The sequence below is a fragment of the Mus caroli genome, unplaced genomic scaffold (assembly GCF_978045245.1).
Source record: "Mus caroli unplaced genomic scaffold, Mus_caroli_1 scaffold_15, whole genome shotgun sequence".
In the NCBI taxonomy this organism is placed as follows: domain Eukaryota; kingdom Metazoa; phylum Chordata; class Mammalia; order Rodentia; family Muridae; genus Mus; species Mus caroli.
In genome coordinates this window covers 80,220,962-80,239,138 of record NW_028227270.1, presented here as the reverse complement: position 1 = coordinate 80,239,138, position 18,177 = coordinate 80,220,962, and the positions used below count along the sequence as shown (strand labels likewise).

General features: G+C 45.5%; 2 protein-coding genes across 3 annotated transcripts in view; both read left to right on the top strand.

The window, feature by feature from the left end:
* LOC147001020 (N-acetyllactosaminide beta-1,6-N-acetylglucosaminyl-transferase-like) overlaps positions 1 to 4,479 on the top strand; it is a 95,106-nt gene extending 90,627 nt beyond the window's left edge. Inside the window, exon 2 of the mRNA XM_085831155.1 lies at positions 4,211 to 4,479. Within this exon, the coding sequence (XP_085687281.1) occupies positions 4,211 to 4,347 (137 nt within the window). The 3' untranslated portion in view covers positions 4,348 to 4,479. The remainder of the gene's footprint in view (positions 1 to 4,210) is intronic.
* The window catches only part of LOC110307912 (N-acetyllactosaminide beta-1,6-N-acetylglucosaminyl-transferase), a 74,176-nt gene extending 57,117 nt beyond the window's left edge, over positions 1 to 17,059 (top strand). For both annotated transcript variants that reach the window (XM_021180181.3, XM_021180179.3), the window contains exons 2-3: positions 9,667 to 9,762; positions 14,358 to 17,059. In XM_021180181.3, the coding sequence (XP_021035840.1) occupies positions 9,667 to 9,762; positions 14,358 to 14,548 (287 nt within the window). In that variant the 3' untranslated portion in view covers positions 14,549 to 17,059. The remainder of the gene's footprint in view (positions 1 to 9,666; positions 9,763 to 14,357) is intronic.
* Positions 17,060 to 18,177: the final 1,118 nt, after the last annotated feature.

Genomic DNA, 18,177 nt, shown 5'->3' with positions numbered 1-18,177 from the left:
CTAAACCCATCTCCCCACCCTCACCCCCACATCAACCAAGCAATCAGTCAATTGGTCCAAGGTGGAACCTTCTTTTAATCTCAGCACTGGGGTGGCAGAAACCGGACGATACTGGTCTCACAGGCCAGGCAGCCTAGTGTAACGGGTGAACTCCAGGCCTATAGGAGAGCTTATCTGAAAGGAAGTGGTGATATTCTCGAGGTGGTACATCAGGATTTCCTCTGGCTGCCACAGGCTCACGTGCACACAAATAAATAATTTAAAATAGCAGTGGCTGAGTGAAAAGGAGAAAGGAAAAGGGAAGAAACATGACCGTTCCTGGGTAGGATGGAGGAGAAAGTTTATTATAAATATGTGCAAGAGTATATATAGCCAGAGGCAGGGACCTCTGGGAGAGACCAGAGTGGACTTGACCCTGATGAGCTGGGCCCTGGAGGGAGAGAGAAACCAGATGCAGCAGCCAGAGGCCCAAAGGTACTGGAGTGGGGTAACCAAATTACAGCCTGGGTTGAAGAGATTAGGGTGGGGGCTGGGTTGTGCTATCCGGAGGGCGGGAGGGATGCTGGGAGAACCTGGCTCTGTGTCTGCTTTGATATGTTAAGTAGGCACCTCAGCCTTTTGTGCCAGGTTTAAAACCTAACAGTGGATGATCCTAATCCAGATGCCCCAGAGGGAGCTCCTGGCAATGTTTGCGACAGGGTCTCTGGGTGTACAGAGCCAAGGCATCCCGGAAGCCACAAACCCACAAACCTGCTGCTTCGGCCTCTTCAGTGCCACGCCACATGGAGGGTAGATACTGGGGTGGGCATTTAGATTTTAGAGCTCTGCAGTTGCTTATTTGTGTGCATTAGAAGCAAGATGCAGAGATTCAAACCTAAAAGAAAGGGGCTGCAGAATCGATAGCGTGCCAGATCCCTCTGGCCCCCCTCAGGTGCCTACATCCGTGTGCACATACCCCCCCCCCCCCATAATTAAAAATAGCAAGAATAAAATTTAAAACCCTGGAAAATAGAACTTCCTGGCTTGTCTGTGTGGCCTTTCATTCGGTCCTCACCAACTGCAGCTGCTACCTGCTTTTGAAAATCGGGTGTTTGTTGGGATGAAAAAAAATCAAATGAACAAAAAAGCCTCCCCAACCTACTTAGTGTCTGGAAAAGTTAAGATTCTGTGGGTTCTCCTGATAAGCTTCGGCAGAGCTCTGGGGGCTTGGAAAGTCACTGGGGTTACCTGATTTCTCTTCATGGTTCTTTCAAAGACCCCCCTATCCCCGCCCTACCCCACCCCCACCACTACCAAAACTGCTGCTTCTGGTAACCTATGTGATTTTGTTTGTTTTTGAGATAAAGGCCTTGAAATCCTGTCTCAAAACACAAGGTGGGTGGTGCCCAGAGAACCACACCTGAGGTTGCCTTGGTTACAGACCCACATACACACACTCACACCGTACACATACACTCACACACATGTGCACATATACACACGTGCACATGATTTTTACCACACACACCCCACACATATATAGTCTAGCTTAGCACTGGATTCACTTTCTACCACTGGCGAAAGACTGTGTGTGAGTGTGTGTGTGTGTCCATCCCCTTCTAGATAGTTGTACCAAGAATACCCATGTATGCATTTTCTACAAGCAGCTACGCTAGAGTGTAGGAAACGTGCAAGAAAGAATTTAGATAGATTTTATTTTCAGTTTTTATCTTGAAAGAAAATCAACCAGCTAGGCTGAGCCAGAGCTCAGGTGGTAGATGGCCATTCAGCACACAAAGCCTTGGGTCCATTCCATTGTAAACTCCTGCCCCACCCCTCCCACATACACACTCCGGATTTACTGGCATCCATTTTCTGGGTTCTAGTTTATTCAGTTTGGCAACAAAATGGGGGGGGGCTGTGCCTATATTAGAACCCTTCTAAAACCACCTAGGTTCTAAAACTGGGGCAGGGTGGGGGGGTCCTTCTCTGTTCCATCCTTGCCTTCTTAAAGCGGAGAGGAGTCCATTTGTTGGCTGTGATCAGAGATAAACCATGACTGAAAAGCTGGAGAACACACCCATAGTAAACAAAATAGGGCCTTATGGAGCCAAATGCAAACTGGTCAGATTTATAATCCAGGTTACTTGACACCACATTTTCCTATTATTAGCGCACAGCCTGTTTATTATTAAAGATCTACAGTACATGAATTTTCTATGTTTTTCTTTTAAGTTAGTAGCATAATAACAGGCCCAACTACTCAATAATTCGGGTATATATCAATAAACTTTGTTATTAAGCTGTCTTTGACATCACAGAAATTTCCCACAATAAGGCAAACTGCTATTTCCTTGAGTAACAGTTTTAGTAAGATTTATTTTTATTTTATGCACATTAGTGTTTTGCCTGTCTATATGTCTGTTGTAGGAGAGTGCCAGATCCTTGCCTCACATTTTACCTGCAAGAGTGTGTGCATGGATTATTAACATTATACAACTCGTTATTCTGGGTGTGTGGGTTGCTTTGTTTGTTTGTTTGTTTTGGGGGTTTTTTTGTTTGGTTGGTTGGTGGGTTTTGTTTTTTCTGTTTTATATAGTGAAGAGCGATATGGAGCCTCATGTGACCTTTGGCAGTATTTGTGGAGATGTTTAACACACGGGGATTGGAGGATAACTCCTGGACAGTGCCCAGGGCTGTTGTTCAATTTCCTACAGTGTACAAGACAAGCCACACTAGAGAATCAGAGTTGCTGTGGTTTGAGAAGACTGTAGAGCCCATAGGAGATGGAGACTTGACAGAGGAGGTACCTCTTGGGGGGGGGGGGGGGTAGGCTTTGAAGTTTTATGGCTTGTTCCCCTTAGCCACCTTCCTGTTCCTGTCTCTGTGTCTTCCTCACCGTGATGGACTCCATCCTCCTGGAAAAGCCAAAATAATCGTTTTCTCTTAAGTTGTTTTGCCCTTGTGTTTCATTATAACAAAGGAAAAGAAACATACATGCTTTATGAGATTTTAATAGGATTATGCTTTCAAACGTTTATGGTAATTAATTGCTAAACACAATATAGGTATTATCTCTATATCTGTTTTTGTTGTTGTTTTGATTTGGTTGGTTGGTTGGTTAGTTGGTTGGTTGGTTGGTTTGGTTTGTGGTTTTGTTTTGTTTTGAGATAGGGTTTCTCTCTGTGGTCCTGACTGTCCTGGAACTCACTATGTAGACCAAGCTGGCCTCGAACCCAGGGATCCGCCTGCCTCTGCCTCGGTGCATTATTTGTCTGTTACTAGTCACTTCCCTACAACCATTGCTTACGCATCTGCAAAGTCAACCAACTATTACTAAGAACAAAATAATCAGGCGGGCGTGGTAATGCACGCCTTTAATCCCAGAACTCGGGAGGCAGAGGCAGGCAGATTTCTGAGTTCCAGGCCAGTCTGGTCTACAGAGTGAGTTCCAGGATAGCCAAAGCTATACCGAGAAACCCTGCCTTGAACCCCCCCCACAAAAAAAAAAAAAACAAAAACCTAATCCCCCACCCCCCGCCCAAGAAAATAACAAAATAATCATGTCTCCGTGGAGCATGTGCAGACTCCCTAAACAGCACAGGATGCAAACTATGGGCACAGCGGTACATTCTGTTGATATTCTATGTGGTCCAAAGACAGATTGTTTCAGATGGTCTTGGAGTTACTAGAGCCTGGCTCCCCCCCCCCCCCCCCCCGTCTGCCAGTTAATTCACTGGCAGAAAAAGTCAATGTCAACCACATTCAGAAAGATAAAGATGCCCCTCCCACCCCACGCCCAAGTCCATCTTCCCCATCTTGGTATGAGGTTTAGGTTGAAGTAGAGGGTCAGAGGTATACACAGCTAAGCAGACTCTGGTTGGTTTGATGTACATCATTGTCTCTGCTCTGGGTCTGCCTGCAAGCTTGTCTGAGAAATTGCCATTTTGGGAGACAAGTTCTCCCTCTGGCTGGCGTCACGCTTCTGCCAGCGTGGAATTCCTGGGGAGATTCCAATTCCTTTGGGACCATTGTTTTGATTGGTCAGATAGCCAGTGGGAAGGGCACAAGGATCTCTTTAAAATATCTTCCTTAGGTTGGCAGTAATCCAACAGTCTGGTCTACAGAGAGAGTTCCAGAACAGCCAGGACTGCACATAGTTAGGGAGACCCTGTCTGGAAAACCGAAACAAAACAAAACAAAACAAAATTAAAACTATCTTTCCTGCCAGGCCAGGAAGATGTGGGCAGATCCTGTACCACTGTCTATGAGGGATTTGAACATCTTCAGATTTTGGTATCCAAAGAAGAGAGGGGGAGGAAGATCTTCAATCCAACCACCAAGAATGTGGACAGAGGGCTGTACTAACAAAATCCTGCCAGGATTTGTCACACCGCACCTTCACAGGAGTAAATTAGTTGTCTTAAAGTTCTTGACTTGAAGTCCTGACTTCAGAATTGTGTTTGTCAGTCTATGTAACAATGTCACAGTTACCAGCTTCCTGTATACATCTATATCTTCCAAAAAATTATTGTATTTTATTTTGAAGGAATTGACTTGAATGGACCAAAGCAGAGCGAGGGGGGGGGGGGAGCGGGAAGCAGAGGGGGGGCAGTTATGGTAGCTTTTCCTACTTGTTAGCCAGGAATGTTCTAGAACTGTTTCGCTGTCCAGCACCATCATTAAATTGTGAGAAATCTCAAGGCTTGATATTTAAATTCCTTGTGTGTCCAGTAAGTGGGCGAAAGAGGATATATCTGGGCTTGAATCAAGCAGTTGCTGGAACTTGTTAACACACACACACACATGCGAGTCTCCCCACATGAGGAGGAAACTGGGGAGATAATGAGGAGAGATGAAGTTCACAGAAACAAAGCTAGAATTTCAAAGGATCCTATTCGTTTATTTAACCAAGCACAGTTATTCTACCGGTTAAGGCCGAAACCCAAGAGAAACATTCCAAGTTCCTCTCCAAATTTTATCTCAAATGTTCTATTTTCAGAAGCCCATGCAAAGCAAAGATGAGAATTGGATTTGTGTGTGTGTGTGTGTGTGTGTGTGTGTGTGTGTGTGTGTGTGTGTGAAAATGTTTTTTCTGATAACATGGACAAATCTCCTTTTTTGCCTTATCTTGGAAATCATGAAAAAATGCATCTTTGTTAGGTTTCTTGTGAATTGAAGATAAACTCATGCCCAAATCTGCTGTGACTGTCTTCCCAGCAGCCCCTTGTCCATAAGCAGAATAATGATCATGGATAGAGGAGCAACTACAACAGAATTGGAGACTGTATATTTAGAAAGTAGCAGTTATTTCCCATCATAGTATCCAGAAGAGACCTTAGTAATTATCTTAATTTAGTTACTTGATTGTTTTGAGACAGCATCTCAGATATCCCGGGTTGGCCCCCAATCCAGTGTGGCGGAGAATGACCTGGAACTTCTTACTTCTTTTTTTTTTTTTTTTTGGTTTTTCGAGACAGGGTTTCTCTGTGTAGCCCTGGCTGTCCTGGAACTCACTTTGTAGACCAGGCTGGCCTCGAACTCAGAAATCCGCCTGCCTCTGCCTCCCGAGTGCTGGGATTAAAGGCGTGTGCCACCACGCTCGGCTGACCTGGAACTTCTGATCCTCTTGTCCCCTCTCTCCTGAGTTGTGGGATTACCAACAACATTCAGGCTTTTGCCACCACAGCCAGTTTACCCTGGGCTTTGTGTATGCCAGGTAAGCAGTCTACCACCTGGATATCCTCCAAGGCCCACCTCAGCAGTTTCTAACCAGATAGCAGTATAAACAAATGTCATTCCTGAAAGAAGCCTAGGTATTGTCATATGAGTGTGTGTGTGTGTGTGTGCGTGGAGAGAGAGAGAGAGAGAGAGAGTTGCATATAGTCTAAACTAGAAAGCACTGATATTTATATACTAATTTATTAGTGAGAAGAGTTTAAGATATGAAAAAATACCCAGTGATACTAAGCAGAGGACCTGGACTTGGTTCTTAGCATCTGTGTGACAGCTCATAGGTCCAATAACTCCAGTCCCAGGGGATCCAATGGCCCTCCTCCAGCTCCTAGGACACCAGACACACGTGCCCAGGCCTTCAAAATATACATACACATAAAATAAAAGTTAAAAATTAAACACACACACACAAGTCCCAGCAGTGGAAACAAAGTAATTAAATTGAACAAAGGACATAGGAGCAGCAAATCGGCCACCAGAGCAGATTTGAGTGCCACAGGATTGAAGGACAGGGTTAAGCATATGGCGAGATGAAGGAAAGATGACAGACAGGCGGTGGCTGCTCCTGTGGCTTCTCATCTTTCCTCACACTTGGTCATGCAGAGGATTCTGTGATCCTAGGATGCTGGTCCTGTTTCAGGAACACTGGGTGGGGCCCAAGACTCTGCATTTCTTGTGCGTTTCTAGGTGATAATGTTCCATCCAGTCCAAGAACCTCACTGGAATAGCCAGCTAGACACCAGCAGCTATACCCATTTCTCCCAGACTTCTCTATGTCCATGAGTTTATGGGAGATGGGCAGAGAGAAAGTCTAATTACTCCCCCTTCTATTAATCAATATCATATTTTATGCACAAATATGAACCACAGATAATATTTAAACAGACATGTTTGAAGCCTGTCAAAGAAAGTATTGGAGTATGGAATTTCACTAGCCAGAAATTAAATGAGTGTTTGTGTCTACTCAGAAGGTAGGCGGTCATTAATTGTAAATGTGCTGATCATATCTCTAGGATGATAGAAGGCATGTCTCAGTTTGTGCAATCAATATTAATGAGCATGAAAGAGAAAAATGTCTTCTCAGAAACGTACTTGCTCAGAAGGTTAGGAGCTGTGTTGTCAGGAAGGTGTCTTTCGTAATCCAGCACAGTTATTTAATCTCAATAGATTCAAAAGCATCACACACACATTAGCTTGACAGAGTAAAATAAACTGAATTCTTCCTGGATTTCCACACTGGCAGGCAAGTTTTAATATCAATTCTTTTCCTTGTAATCTAAGTGACGTAAGAGTCCGTACCCAGACCAAAACAGGGAAGCTTCGGTTGCTTCTTTTTGGATAGGCCAGCACGGCAGTGACCTTTGAAGTATTTAAACACAAAGCAATAGTAGGAAGTAGTGCCACTGAAGTCTTTCTGTTGAACGCTTTCAAGTCTGAGAGACAAAAACCAATTTAAAAAATAAAAGTGATTCGCTCCTGGTAGAGAGGAGCTAAAGGTTCACAGTGTTTTCAGGGTAGGTTGTAGCAACATTTTGTTTTTATTGGAAGACTTGGTAAAAATCTATGTTTAGATTGGTTCATAATTAGATGGCTACAAGCAAGAACCAGGTCTGTTTTCTTCTGAAATGCACATCATTAATGGATTTGGAGTTTGTTTGTTTGTTTGTTTGTTTGTTTGTTTGTTTTAAGGTAAGATGGGTTCGTTTTAAATGTTCAGTTCTACTGAATTTCCTTCAAAGTTTCGGTCTTAGACCTTTCCCCGTTATCCTTATTGGAAAATACCATCTTCCTCAGTAGTCAATGAGAAATTCCATTCTAACTGTTCTGGCAGGGGAGAGATGATCTAGAGACGCACAAGCCCCTCCCTTCAGCCATCTGACTTTCAAGGAGTTAAGTCCGGAGGATTAAAATTCCCAGGGCATCCTTGATGGGAGAAGGGAAAATCCAAGGAGCCGCCCCAATGGAGGAGCTTACCTCGAAGGAAGGGATGTCCCACAGGTCTGACCACCGTCGGAACAGCGCACAACTGTGATAGGTGGGACCACGCCACAGCCAAGACTGCGGGGTTGTGCATATCTCTTGTCTATTCAAACCTAAACCTCACGTGGGCCCCTGAACACCGGCTTGGGGAGTAGCTCTTCCCAGTGTGCTCACACTGAATAAATAGTTCTCGGCTTTTCACTGTTGCCTTTGTCCAATCTATATTGGGGACAGGTAGACAGGCTCAACTTGTTGGAGCTACCAGAGTCTAAGCCTTTACCCTTAAACAGCCAGTAAGATTACCACAAATTCAACATAGAGATTAGATTTGTCATGCTGTTCTGAGCATGGAAGTAAAGCAGAAACTGAGGCGCTGGCTGGGCCATGTTCCCATTTGCTTCTGGGTCCCTCCATTCCGTTTTGTTTGCACCTGCATTCCTCACAGAAGGTCCTTCCTCTACCTTCAAACTACTGTGGCTGACCAACTCTTCTGCCCGCCCCTTCCACCATTACTACGAACTGATTTGCCAAGAAGCCCTGAACCCTCCTCACAGGGCAACTAAAGAGCGGTTGAAAGGCTGGCTTCTTTGTCTTTGTTTTTGTATCTGCCTCATCAACTTTGCTTACTTCTGCACTTATGGAGTGTCTGTCTAAAATCTGAGGATACTGAAACAATCTCCCTTCATCTCGCTGGAGAGCGACAGCAAAACAAAGAAGAGTAACAGGCACCTGATGGTCAGCTTTTGCAGCATCCTGCCCCAGAGCCCCACCCCCCACGCCCCACCCAAAGTGGACGGGCATCTCTAGTGATTGTCCTGAACCTGCCTACGTGCTGAGTTCTAGAAACAACGGCCCAAATCTGTTCACCCCATGACTGAAATCACACCCGAGCAGGAGCAATCATTTCTTGGGAACAGGCTTGACCCAACAAGCAACTGGGACTCCTTACAGGGAATGATCAACCAAACCAGGCTTTGGCAAAGGCTATCTCAATCTGCCCGACTCTTTCTTCCAGCCCACCCTGGTTCTCCCTCTGTTGAAATGTAGAGCTCATGACAGTACTTCAACAATAAAGATGAATTTGGGGTTATTGGCCCCACTTCTCTGTGCTTCCTTGATATACATGAACTCTGTTTTCTGCCTTTGACCACCTACCTTTGATGGCTTATCTTTGATTGGCATACTGGAGTAGAAGGCTGAAGTCTAGCCTGTCGAGACTCCCACTGCTTGGGCCTCTGCACTCATCCAAATAATCCAGGGTAGCATATCAAAGCGCAGCATCAGAGCCACTGCAGTTCTTCTGTGCCATGTACTATAGCATGACCACAGGGTTCCAGTGTGTCTGTTTGTCTGTGTATGTCTGCGTGTCTAAAAGGAACATTATCCTTCCTACCAAAGTATGTTTTACTATCTTGGAACTTCCTAAGAGAGGACTGTTGCTTTTTGAGTGCAGATATTTGTATAGCGTCATTACCTCTAAATGATATTCTGTATACATGAAATTACAATGTTTGTCATGGCAAAAAATGCCACAATTCTCAGAAGGCTGAGTATGTCTCTTTCATATTTGTATTGATTTCTATATACACTCCTTAGAGGATGCCTTAGAGGTCTGGATTCTAAAACCCACCACCATTTCCAGCCCTGAGTTTTCTATTGTTTGAGGGTACAACTACCCTGTAAGGTTAAGTGGGCCCTTTCGCTTTCATGACTTACCAAGAGTTTGTTGAGATGCGTGGAGACTGCTGGGGTGGCTTGCCACTGTGTTGCTCAACTAGGACAGTGTTGCTTCCCCAGAAGATATGAGGCAATGTCTGCAGATACTTTTTTTGGGTTGTCACATCTGAGAGGAGATTGCTGTTGCTTTCTGGGAAGACAGAAACTCAACAGCCTGGAGAAGAATGGAGGGATGTGGAAACTGAATGACAGGTTGAGCTCATGGTTCTTAGTGCAATGTCATCATCGTTACAGGAGTCCCTGGCGCCATGCCACCAAACGCATCCTGGACGGGTAACCTCAGAGCTGTGAAGTGGATGGACATGGAAGCGAAGCATGGAGGCTGCCATGGTAAGGTCTCCCGCTCTGGGGCCACCCTGCCTGAGGCTGACCCAAGACAACTGTAAACTCAGTAAACGAGGTTTTTGTGCTCCTGTGTTCAGAGAAAAACACAGGGGGCTGATTGTTAAAAAAAAAAAAAAAAAAAGCCTGAAGCTTCAGTGTGGAATCTCTCCTGAAGAAGAGTCTTAATATCTCAGACATTCTCCATCTTAACCTAGTCAAGGAGGAAAGGAGGGAGGGAGGGAGGGAGGGAAGGAGGGAGAGAGGGGTGGGGGGAGAAATGCTAATTTCTGCTCTCTCATGCCCATTCCTGACCTTTCCTTCTGGGAGTGCAGGGGCTGGGACAGGCGGTGTTACATTCTTGTGACAGAGCATGCTCCCCTCCTGCCTCTGCAGAATTTTCTTCCCTCCACACACAGGCCAGGAGTGAGCTGGAGAGCTGCAGAGGTTTGTGACTACTCTGGCACATGGCAGGTGACATCAAAGAGAATGGATTTTTCCCTGAATAGACAAGAACTGGAAACCCCAAGTCACTGGCTGCCTTTTGTGGCAGAGTTGGGGGATGGAACGAGAGAGGGTCTCATGTAGCTCAGGGTCACCTAGAACTTGCTGTGTAGCCAAGGAAGTCCTTGAAATCTGGGTTCTGACACTTCTATCTCCTAAGTGCCGGGACTGCAGAAATGTGCCCCATGCTCTGCCAGCCAGTGTCATTTTTGCAGATGGCTCAGGACTGAACTCGTGACCTTTAGAAGGGCAGCTGATACCGTTAACCGCTGAGCCATCTCCCCAGCCAGTCATTTAGAAGCGTCATTTCTATAGACGCTTCTAAAGAAGGCGTTCCATCAGGTCTGGACACCAACCATTCTGAGCACAACCTAGCACATACTTGACAGGTTTACCAACCTGCTTCACAAACCTGCCGTAACAAAGCAGCACAGGCTGGACAGCTTATCAAACAGAAAGTGCCTTGTTTTTCTTAAGACTGGAAATGCACGATCAAGCATCACAGAGCTGGCTCCTCTTTTGGCCTCTCTCCTGTGGCTTTTAAGTACTATCTTCTCCCTGTGCTCTCTTATGTCTTTTTTTTTTTTTTAAACAATACACTAATTTCCTCTCTCACAAGATCCCAGTCAGAGTTAGGCAGTAGTGGCACACACCTTTGATACCCCTGCTTTCGAGGCAGAGACAGGTAGATCTCAAGGAGTACAAGGCCAGCCTGGTCTACATAGTCAATTCCAGGACAGTCAGAGATAACATAGTGAGACCTTGTCAAAACAAAACAAATCCCCAAACCCAGTCAGGTTCCCAGTATCTGCATACATCATCTTCACAGCATCCTCAAGCCAGCAGCCATAGCCTACCTCCTAATCTGCCTCATCCACACCAGTTACCCAGGTAGCATCACTACTTTGAGCTGTATCCTTTCCCCCACCAGAGAAGCTACTGTCTCACCAGTAGAGACCTACCTGCAGCCTCTTCTCTCTGCCTTTCCCTGTGCCCAGGCTCCCCTCAGTCAAGGTGTAAACTGGTCAGCCTTGTGTCTCTGTAGGGACCTTTATTGATCACACGGTAGGAACTGTACAGGACCTGGGCAGCCCAAACCCTTGGATTAGGATTTCATCTTTCTTCTTTAGATACCTGCTTTGCCAGTGAAAACGTCACACAGTTCCAGGTCTATAAAAATGACTCTCCAAACTAGTATGCAGAGAAAAGAAAGAGGCAGAATCCAGAGGGGTGGGGCATTGCATGTCCTTATAGCTGTGACTCAGTAACACAACATAGAAGAGATTCTGTTCTCTCTTCCACTCTCAGACTCTTGAAATGAAGCACCACAAGGAATTGGGATTTCCCCAGGGGTGGGGGTGGGGGGATGCTAAAGCCTAGTGCCAGCCAGTGGGAGACCTTGTCTCTCTCGTTGAGGTTTCACCAAACCCCGACAGCTAGCCTGACCAACCGCCTTGCTAGAGAGACTGGAGCCCTGACAAAGATGGGTCAGTCCAGGGTAGGACCACACCTTGGTTGGGACTGTTTCATTCCTCTGGTCACCTCCGTGGTCTTGGGGCAAGTCACTGGATCTATTTGTTCCCTCTTCTCAGTGTGGCCACATTTAATAGATTTCCCTTTTCTGCTTCTCCTCTTCCATATGAGTTTGGTTTACTAAATAAAGACGGGTTGTTGAACCTGGCTTACTGGGGTGGGGCCTTGGCTCTGACTTTTAATGACCCTTAGTAACCCTGCCACAGAGCTCTGGGGACCATTCCAACTTTCCGTCATTCGTGTTCCAACTCCTCATCCTCAACAGAATCCCTGTTCAAACAGAAGTCTTCCCCCTCGCCAGTGTTGCCTGAGACATCGCCTACAGTTTTTCCACACCCAATCACCCAAGGTTCGCAGATGAACCTATCTCCTACCCGCCTCTCAGCCTTCTCTGTCCCTTCAATCAATAATTACTAATGCAGCGCTGAAATATTTACCAGCCATTGTACCAGAGGCAGAGGATGCAGAGTGGGCCAAGTGGTCTAAAATCCCTGCTTTTCTGGAGCATGTGATCCAGCCAAAGAGCAGCAAGGAATTGCCTAGAAAGACGGACAAGAAATAGTATCTCCCTCCTATTTCATATATCTACAAAGCCCTGTAAACAGGTAAATGTCACACATACCATGAAACACTTATGAGTCATGTATAGCCTTACACATTTTAATATGTATTTATCAAACAAAAATTAATGCATAAATGAAACTATAACTTTGTAAAGATTATCTATAATTGTATAATATTTATATGTATGTTATCTATATGATGCATACATCTATGCATGCGCTCTGTGTTTACACGTGTACATATACACACATGCACACTCATCAATTGACAATAAATCCTAAAACACAAATGAGTGAGGGAAGGCAGTTGGGCAGGCTGTATTAGTCAGGGTTCTGTAGGTCACAGTGGTTATGGAATGTCTCTCTATATGAAGGGAATGTATTGTGAGGACTTACAGTCTGTAGTCCAACAATGGGTAGCTGTGAATGGGAAGTCCAAGAATCTTGTAGTTGCTCAGTCCCACCAGCTAGTTGTTTCAGCTGGTCATCTGTAGAAGTAGGTTCCAAGCCGGGCGTGGTGGCGCACGCCTTTAATCCCAGCACTCAGGAGGCAGAGGCAGGCGGATTTCTGAGTTCGAGGCCAGCCTGGTCTACAAAGTGAGCTCCAGGACAGCCAGAGCTATAAAGAGAAACCCTGTCTCGAAAAACCAAAAAAAAAAAAAAAAAAAAAAAAAAAAAAGTAGGTTCCAACAGATGTGCTGGCAGCTAAGTGCAAAGAAGAGGGAATCTTCCTTCTTCCAATGTCTTTATGTAGGCCTCCAGCAGAAGGTGTGGCCCAGATTTAAGGTGTGTTACCACCATGCCTGCATCTGAGACTTGCTTTGTCCCAGGCTGACCTTAAACTCAGAGATCTCCTTGTCTCAAGTCTCCTGAGATTAAAGGCATATACGACCTTGCCTGGACCTAAGCTTTTCATGGCCACTGTGCCTCAAGATCTCCATGCCAAGATCCAGGTCAGAAACTTGTGTCTTCCAGCCTCAAGATCTGGATCACAGGTGAGCCCTCCAATTCTGGATTGTAGGTCATTCCAGATAGAGTCAAGTTGACAAACAGGAATAGCCATTACATAGGTCTTTCTGAGAACATGACCTTGAGGTGTCGACCAGGGCTGGGCTGTGTGTCTCTGGGAGAGAAGAGGGTTACAGGGGAAGAGCGAGCCTCTGGGGACTATCAGAGAGAGCCAGCCTGCTGTTCTTGGGACTGGCAGGGGAGATGGTGTGTCTGAAGTGGTTGATCCAGGGTTAAAGTAGGGCGAGGAAGAGTCCAGAAGAGCAGAGTGACCAGGGCAGGGAGTCGTAAATGTCAGTGGTAGACGGTCTCAACAGAGTAGAACCTCTCCTTCCGTGTAGTAACAGAATCTTCCTGATACCCGCATCACAAGAGCAGCCTCCCTTTAAGGGCTGTCCAGACAGTAAGACAGAAGCAGCGTGGGCCAAGATGGTGGCTTCAGAATATGGAGGGAAATGATTTGGAGAGGAGCAGTCAGAGAGACCTGGCACAGCAGGGAACACATGTTATCCCAGCACTCGGGAGACTGAGGAAATAGGATCGCTAATCAAGACCAACCTGAGCTACATGCAGAGTCTAGTACTGGCATGCTTCCTTAGTGAGACTTAGTATGTAACACGCCCAAGGGTGAAGGTGACACACATAGACTCTCTCAGAGCTCAGAGAAGAGACAACCCAACCCGGAAGGGCGTCTTTCATCCCTGCACTCCTAGAACATACCTGGAACGCTCATTTGTACATGCGTGAACTTCTCTGGGTCGCTGTTTTCTTCTGCTCTTCCGTGCCCTTCTTACTCAAGTGCCTATGAGCCATTTGTCCTAAACAGACAAATTTTGTCCCAAACACCCTTTGCTCCTAGGTGGACTAGGGCAGCCCAGTCTTGTTTCATCAGTGTCTCATTACACCTGATTCGGATTCTGCTGTCTCTAGTTCACCAACCCCACAACTTCTAAAGGCAGGTATGTTCTAACTGTGTCTCTGCTCTTTCCCCCACAGGTCACTATGTCCATGGCATTTGCATCTATGGAAATGGAGACTTGCAGTGGCTGATTAATTCGCAAAGCCTGTTTGCTAACAAATTTGAACTCAACACATACCCTCTTACCGTGGAATGCCTGGAACTGAGACTTCGAGAAAGAACACTCAATCAGAGTGAGATCGCCATACAGCCGAGCTGGTATTTCTGACCAGCAGCAGCTTGGGCCTGAACGGAAATTGAAGACTTAAAGAAGAGCTTTCTTTTCCAAGAGACTCTGGTCTTGGCTATGCTGAAGACTTTTTTAAAAAATGGTTTCAGGGAACCGTGAGGATCTGGCAACACAGCTCTGCTTGCAGTATCCACTGAGCACTGTGATACATTTGACAGGATGGCTGCATGAAACTGTCCTGGCATTTTTCTGCCCCCCACCCCCAATCTTTTTTTTCTCTTCCTTTTTTAAAAGATAGGTAGGGTCTTGCTAGATATCTCTAGCAAGCCTGGTTCTTGTCAGGTAGCCCAGGATGGCCTTGAACTCCAATCCTCCCACCTTGGCCCTCTAAGGGCTGCTAGTCCAAGTGTGGACAACCACACCTGGCTCTGGCGTCTGGCGGTCACTTGATGCTCATCTGTGTCTCTGTCTGCTATATATCAGATCTCTATGCCAGATACTCATATTAGTATACCCTGTTCAAAAGGAGAATGGTGGATAATACTGTCTGAGGAAATCAGAACTTATTTGAGAAGGAAGCTCTCGTTCCACATTCCTAGCAACTATATTCTCAGGCATATATAGGCACACAGAGACAGCTTTCTAGTAACTCACATCAATTTCATTTAATACAAACTGATCCTGAAGAGCTGAGGAACTATGTAAGTTCAGTGTCCAAGCGTTTGACTGACATTTGTGCAGAGTTAGGCTCCATCTCCAGCATCACGCACAGGTCTTGTGAACACCAACATTTTCAGTTCTGTGGACAGAACAAAGCCATTCACAAGTGACCGACAGCACGTGCTGTAAGACAGGAGGTGGCTGCAGGAAGAGGATGCCTCAGGGATGCCGGACATTTCCGTGTTCTATTCCAGAGTGTTCTCTTCTCCCAGAGAGCACGGGAACATCCTCACAGGAATGAAGGAATTCTTTCTTTCCCACAGGAAAGGTGCTACTGTGTGGGTCTGGAACCTATGAATGAATCACTTCTGGGGTGAGAGACGGGGACCCGGTTCTGTTGTGTGCAGCTTTAACAGCATCAGGACAGCTTCCAGCTTGCAATGATTGCTGCTGACAGGAGCACCTGGATCTCAAGAGCTTTTTAGGACAGGTGGACATCTGTGTCATTTTTCCTTGGTCCCTCATCCATCCATCCATCCATCCATCCATCCATCCATCCATCCATTCATCCATTCGTCAGCCTACATTCAACAAACGCCTCTTGAATGTCTATGATTCCCCCCAGACACATGCTGACAGACACGAGGGAAGCAAGACAGATTCTTTCTCCACTGTAAAACTCTGGGGAGTGAGTGGTATCAGCTTTTGAAACCCTGCTCCAGACTCTTACAAAATGGCTACACTTTGCACCTTCTCTGGCCTGGCTATATATTATATTGGTCCATAGAGATCAGCGATGTATTAATTAATAGATTAACCAGAGACAGGAAGGAGGAAATGAAAGCTAGAGCCTCTTGTGTCTCCATCAACTCCTTCTGTCTCCTTTTATTGAAGAGTCTGCACACATATTCACCCCTCTGGTGGGCCACGTGAGTACCTGCATCTTGCAGATGATGTAGCAAGCCTTAGGATGGTTCATGATCAGTAGGAAGCAAATTCTAAGACCTCAGGTTGTCTTTCTGAGTCTCTCGTTTCTTTAGGGATGTGGAGAGAAGATGAAGTAAAGCCCTGTGTAGTGTCGCCAGAGAAAGTGGAGTTTAAGAATGGTCTCAGTGTTATTAATGAGAAAAGGTTCTGTCATTCAGAAAAAAACAAAAACAAAAAACAAAATAAGTGAGGTTGGGACTCAGTAGGTGAGGGTGCTTGCAGCCAAGCCTGATGACCTGAGTTCAATTCCTGGGTCCCACGTGACGGAGGGAGAGAGTCCACTACTGAAAGGAACTCTCAAACCTCCTCACACCTGTCCTTGCACCTGGGCACTCCCCCCGCCCCACATACATATGCACATACATGCTTTTGTGATTTTTTTATTAGTGCTTTTGCATTTAGAAATATTTATTTACTCTAGCAGGGAAAAAAACCCCACATGCTTTAAATGATGTCACTTTCCACAACATCATTCTTGTGCTGTCATTGGACTGAATGTTACACATCTTTAAAGGGAATCACTTCGTGTAAAACTCTCTTGTCTCTTCTACTGAAAAGTAAAATGGGGTTGTATCGGGTAAGAAAGGGTTGAGCGGTAGGAAGCACTTGGTCAAGGCGAAGTCTAAAACTGGTCTCTTTTTTATTTGTTACTTGGATGAGAGCACCTGAAGACTAATGTTTTACACTGGATTGAGATCTCATGGAAAATGAGACATTCTTTTTCTGGAGAAGTTTACATGCCCATTGTTGGCCACCTCTTTACTGTAAATACTATTAAAAAACAGAGCGTAGCATTTGCATAGCAGGGATTGTGCCCGTATCTACTGTGTCCATTTTGTTTTTTCGGATGTTTTCTGGTTTTGTTTCCTTGGAAATAAATTAATATATTGTTTTCCACCTTCAGGAATAGTGGATATTTATTTGATACCTGGCTAATATGCACTGGGTCCCCCAGCTTTTGAAAAGGACAAAAGAAACACATTTATACACGTACAGCTGTCTTAAAATCATCTCTCCACTGAAAAACATAATTGACCTTTCCATTTGTGGGCTAAGGGACACTTTGCACTGCACTTGGGCCATCTTCAGGTGAATACAGAGACTAGCTGGGCATTGGGTTTGCATTCATCATTTTAGTTTCTAGTCTTGGTAAAATTCCAGTCAGCCACAGACTTTTTTTTTTTTTTTGGGTTTTTCGAGACAGGGTTTCTCTGTATAGCCCTGGCTGTCCTGGAGCTCACTTTGTAGACCAGGCTTGGCTTCTCAACTTTGTAGACCAGGCTGGCCTCGAACTCAGAAAAATCGCCTGCTTCTGCCTCCTGAGTGCTGGGATTAAAAGGCGTGCGCCACCACGCCCGGCAGCCACAGACTTCTTGCAGCATAGCTGGCCCTAGAGCTTGGGCAGGGAAGACCCAAGATGAGACTGGAACACACTGTTATAATGTGTGGTACAAGAATCCCAAAAGGGTGACAATCGTGTCACAGGTTCAGGGATTGCCTTGAACTCTCCTACTGCATCAGAAATAGGACAATAAGCCGGGCGTGGTGGCGCACGCCTTTAATCCCAGCACTTGGGAGGCAGAGGCAGGCGGATTTCTGAGTTCGAGGCCAGCCTGGTCTACAAAGTGAGTTCCAGGACAGCCAGGGCTACACAGAGAAACCCTGTCTCGAAAAACCAAAAAAAAAAAAAAAAAAGAAATAGGACAATAATAAATTGTGGCCCGATAACTAAAATAAGAATCCAAGCATGCACAATACATGCATATACATATATGTAAATGCATGTATAAAATATACACATTATTAAAATGTATAAGAGGCAAGTATTGGCTTGAAGGGAGTTCCTGCTCTTGGGTCCAGTGATCACCCAACAAATCTATCATGGTTCTCTCACCCAGGGCTGAGCACACTGATTCTGTGATGGGTGAGAGAGTAAATATCTGGGGCTTTGTCAGTCACATGGTTTCTGTCGTGATTATTCACTTTTGCTGTGAATACATAGATGACATATAAGCATGAGC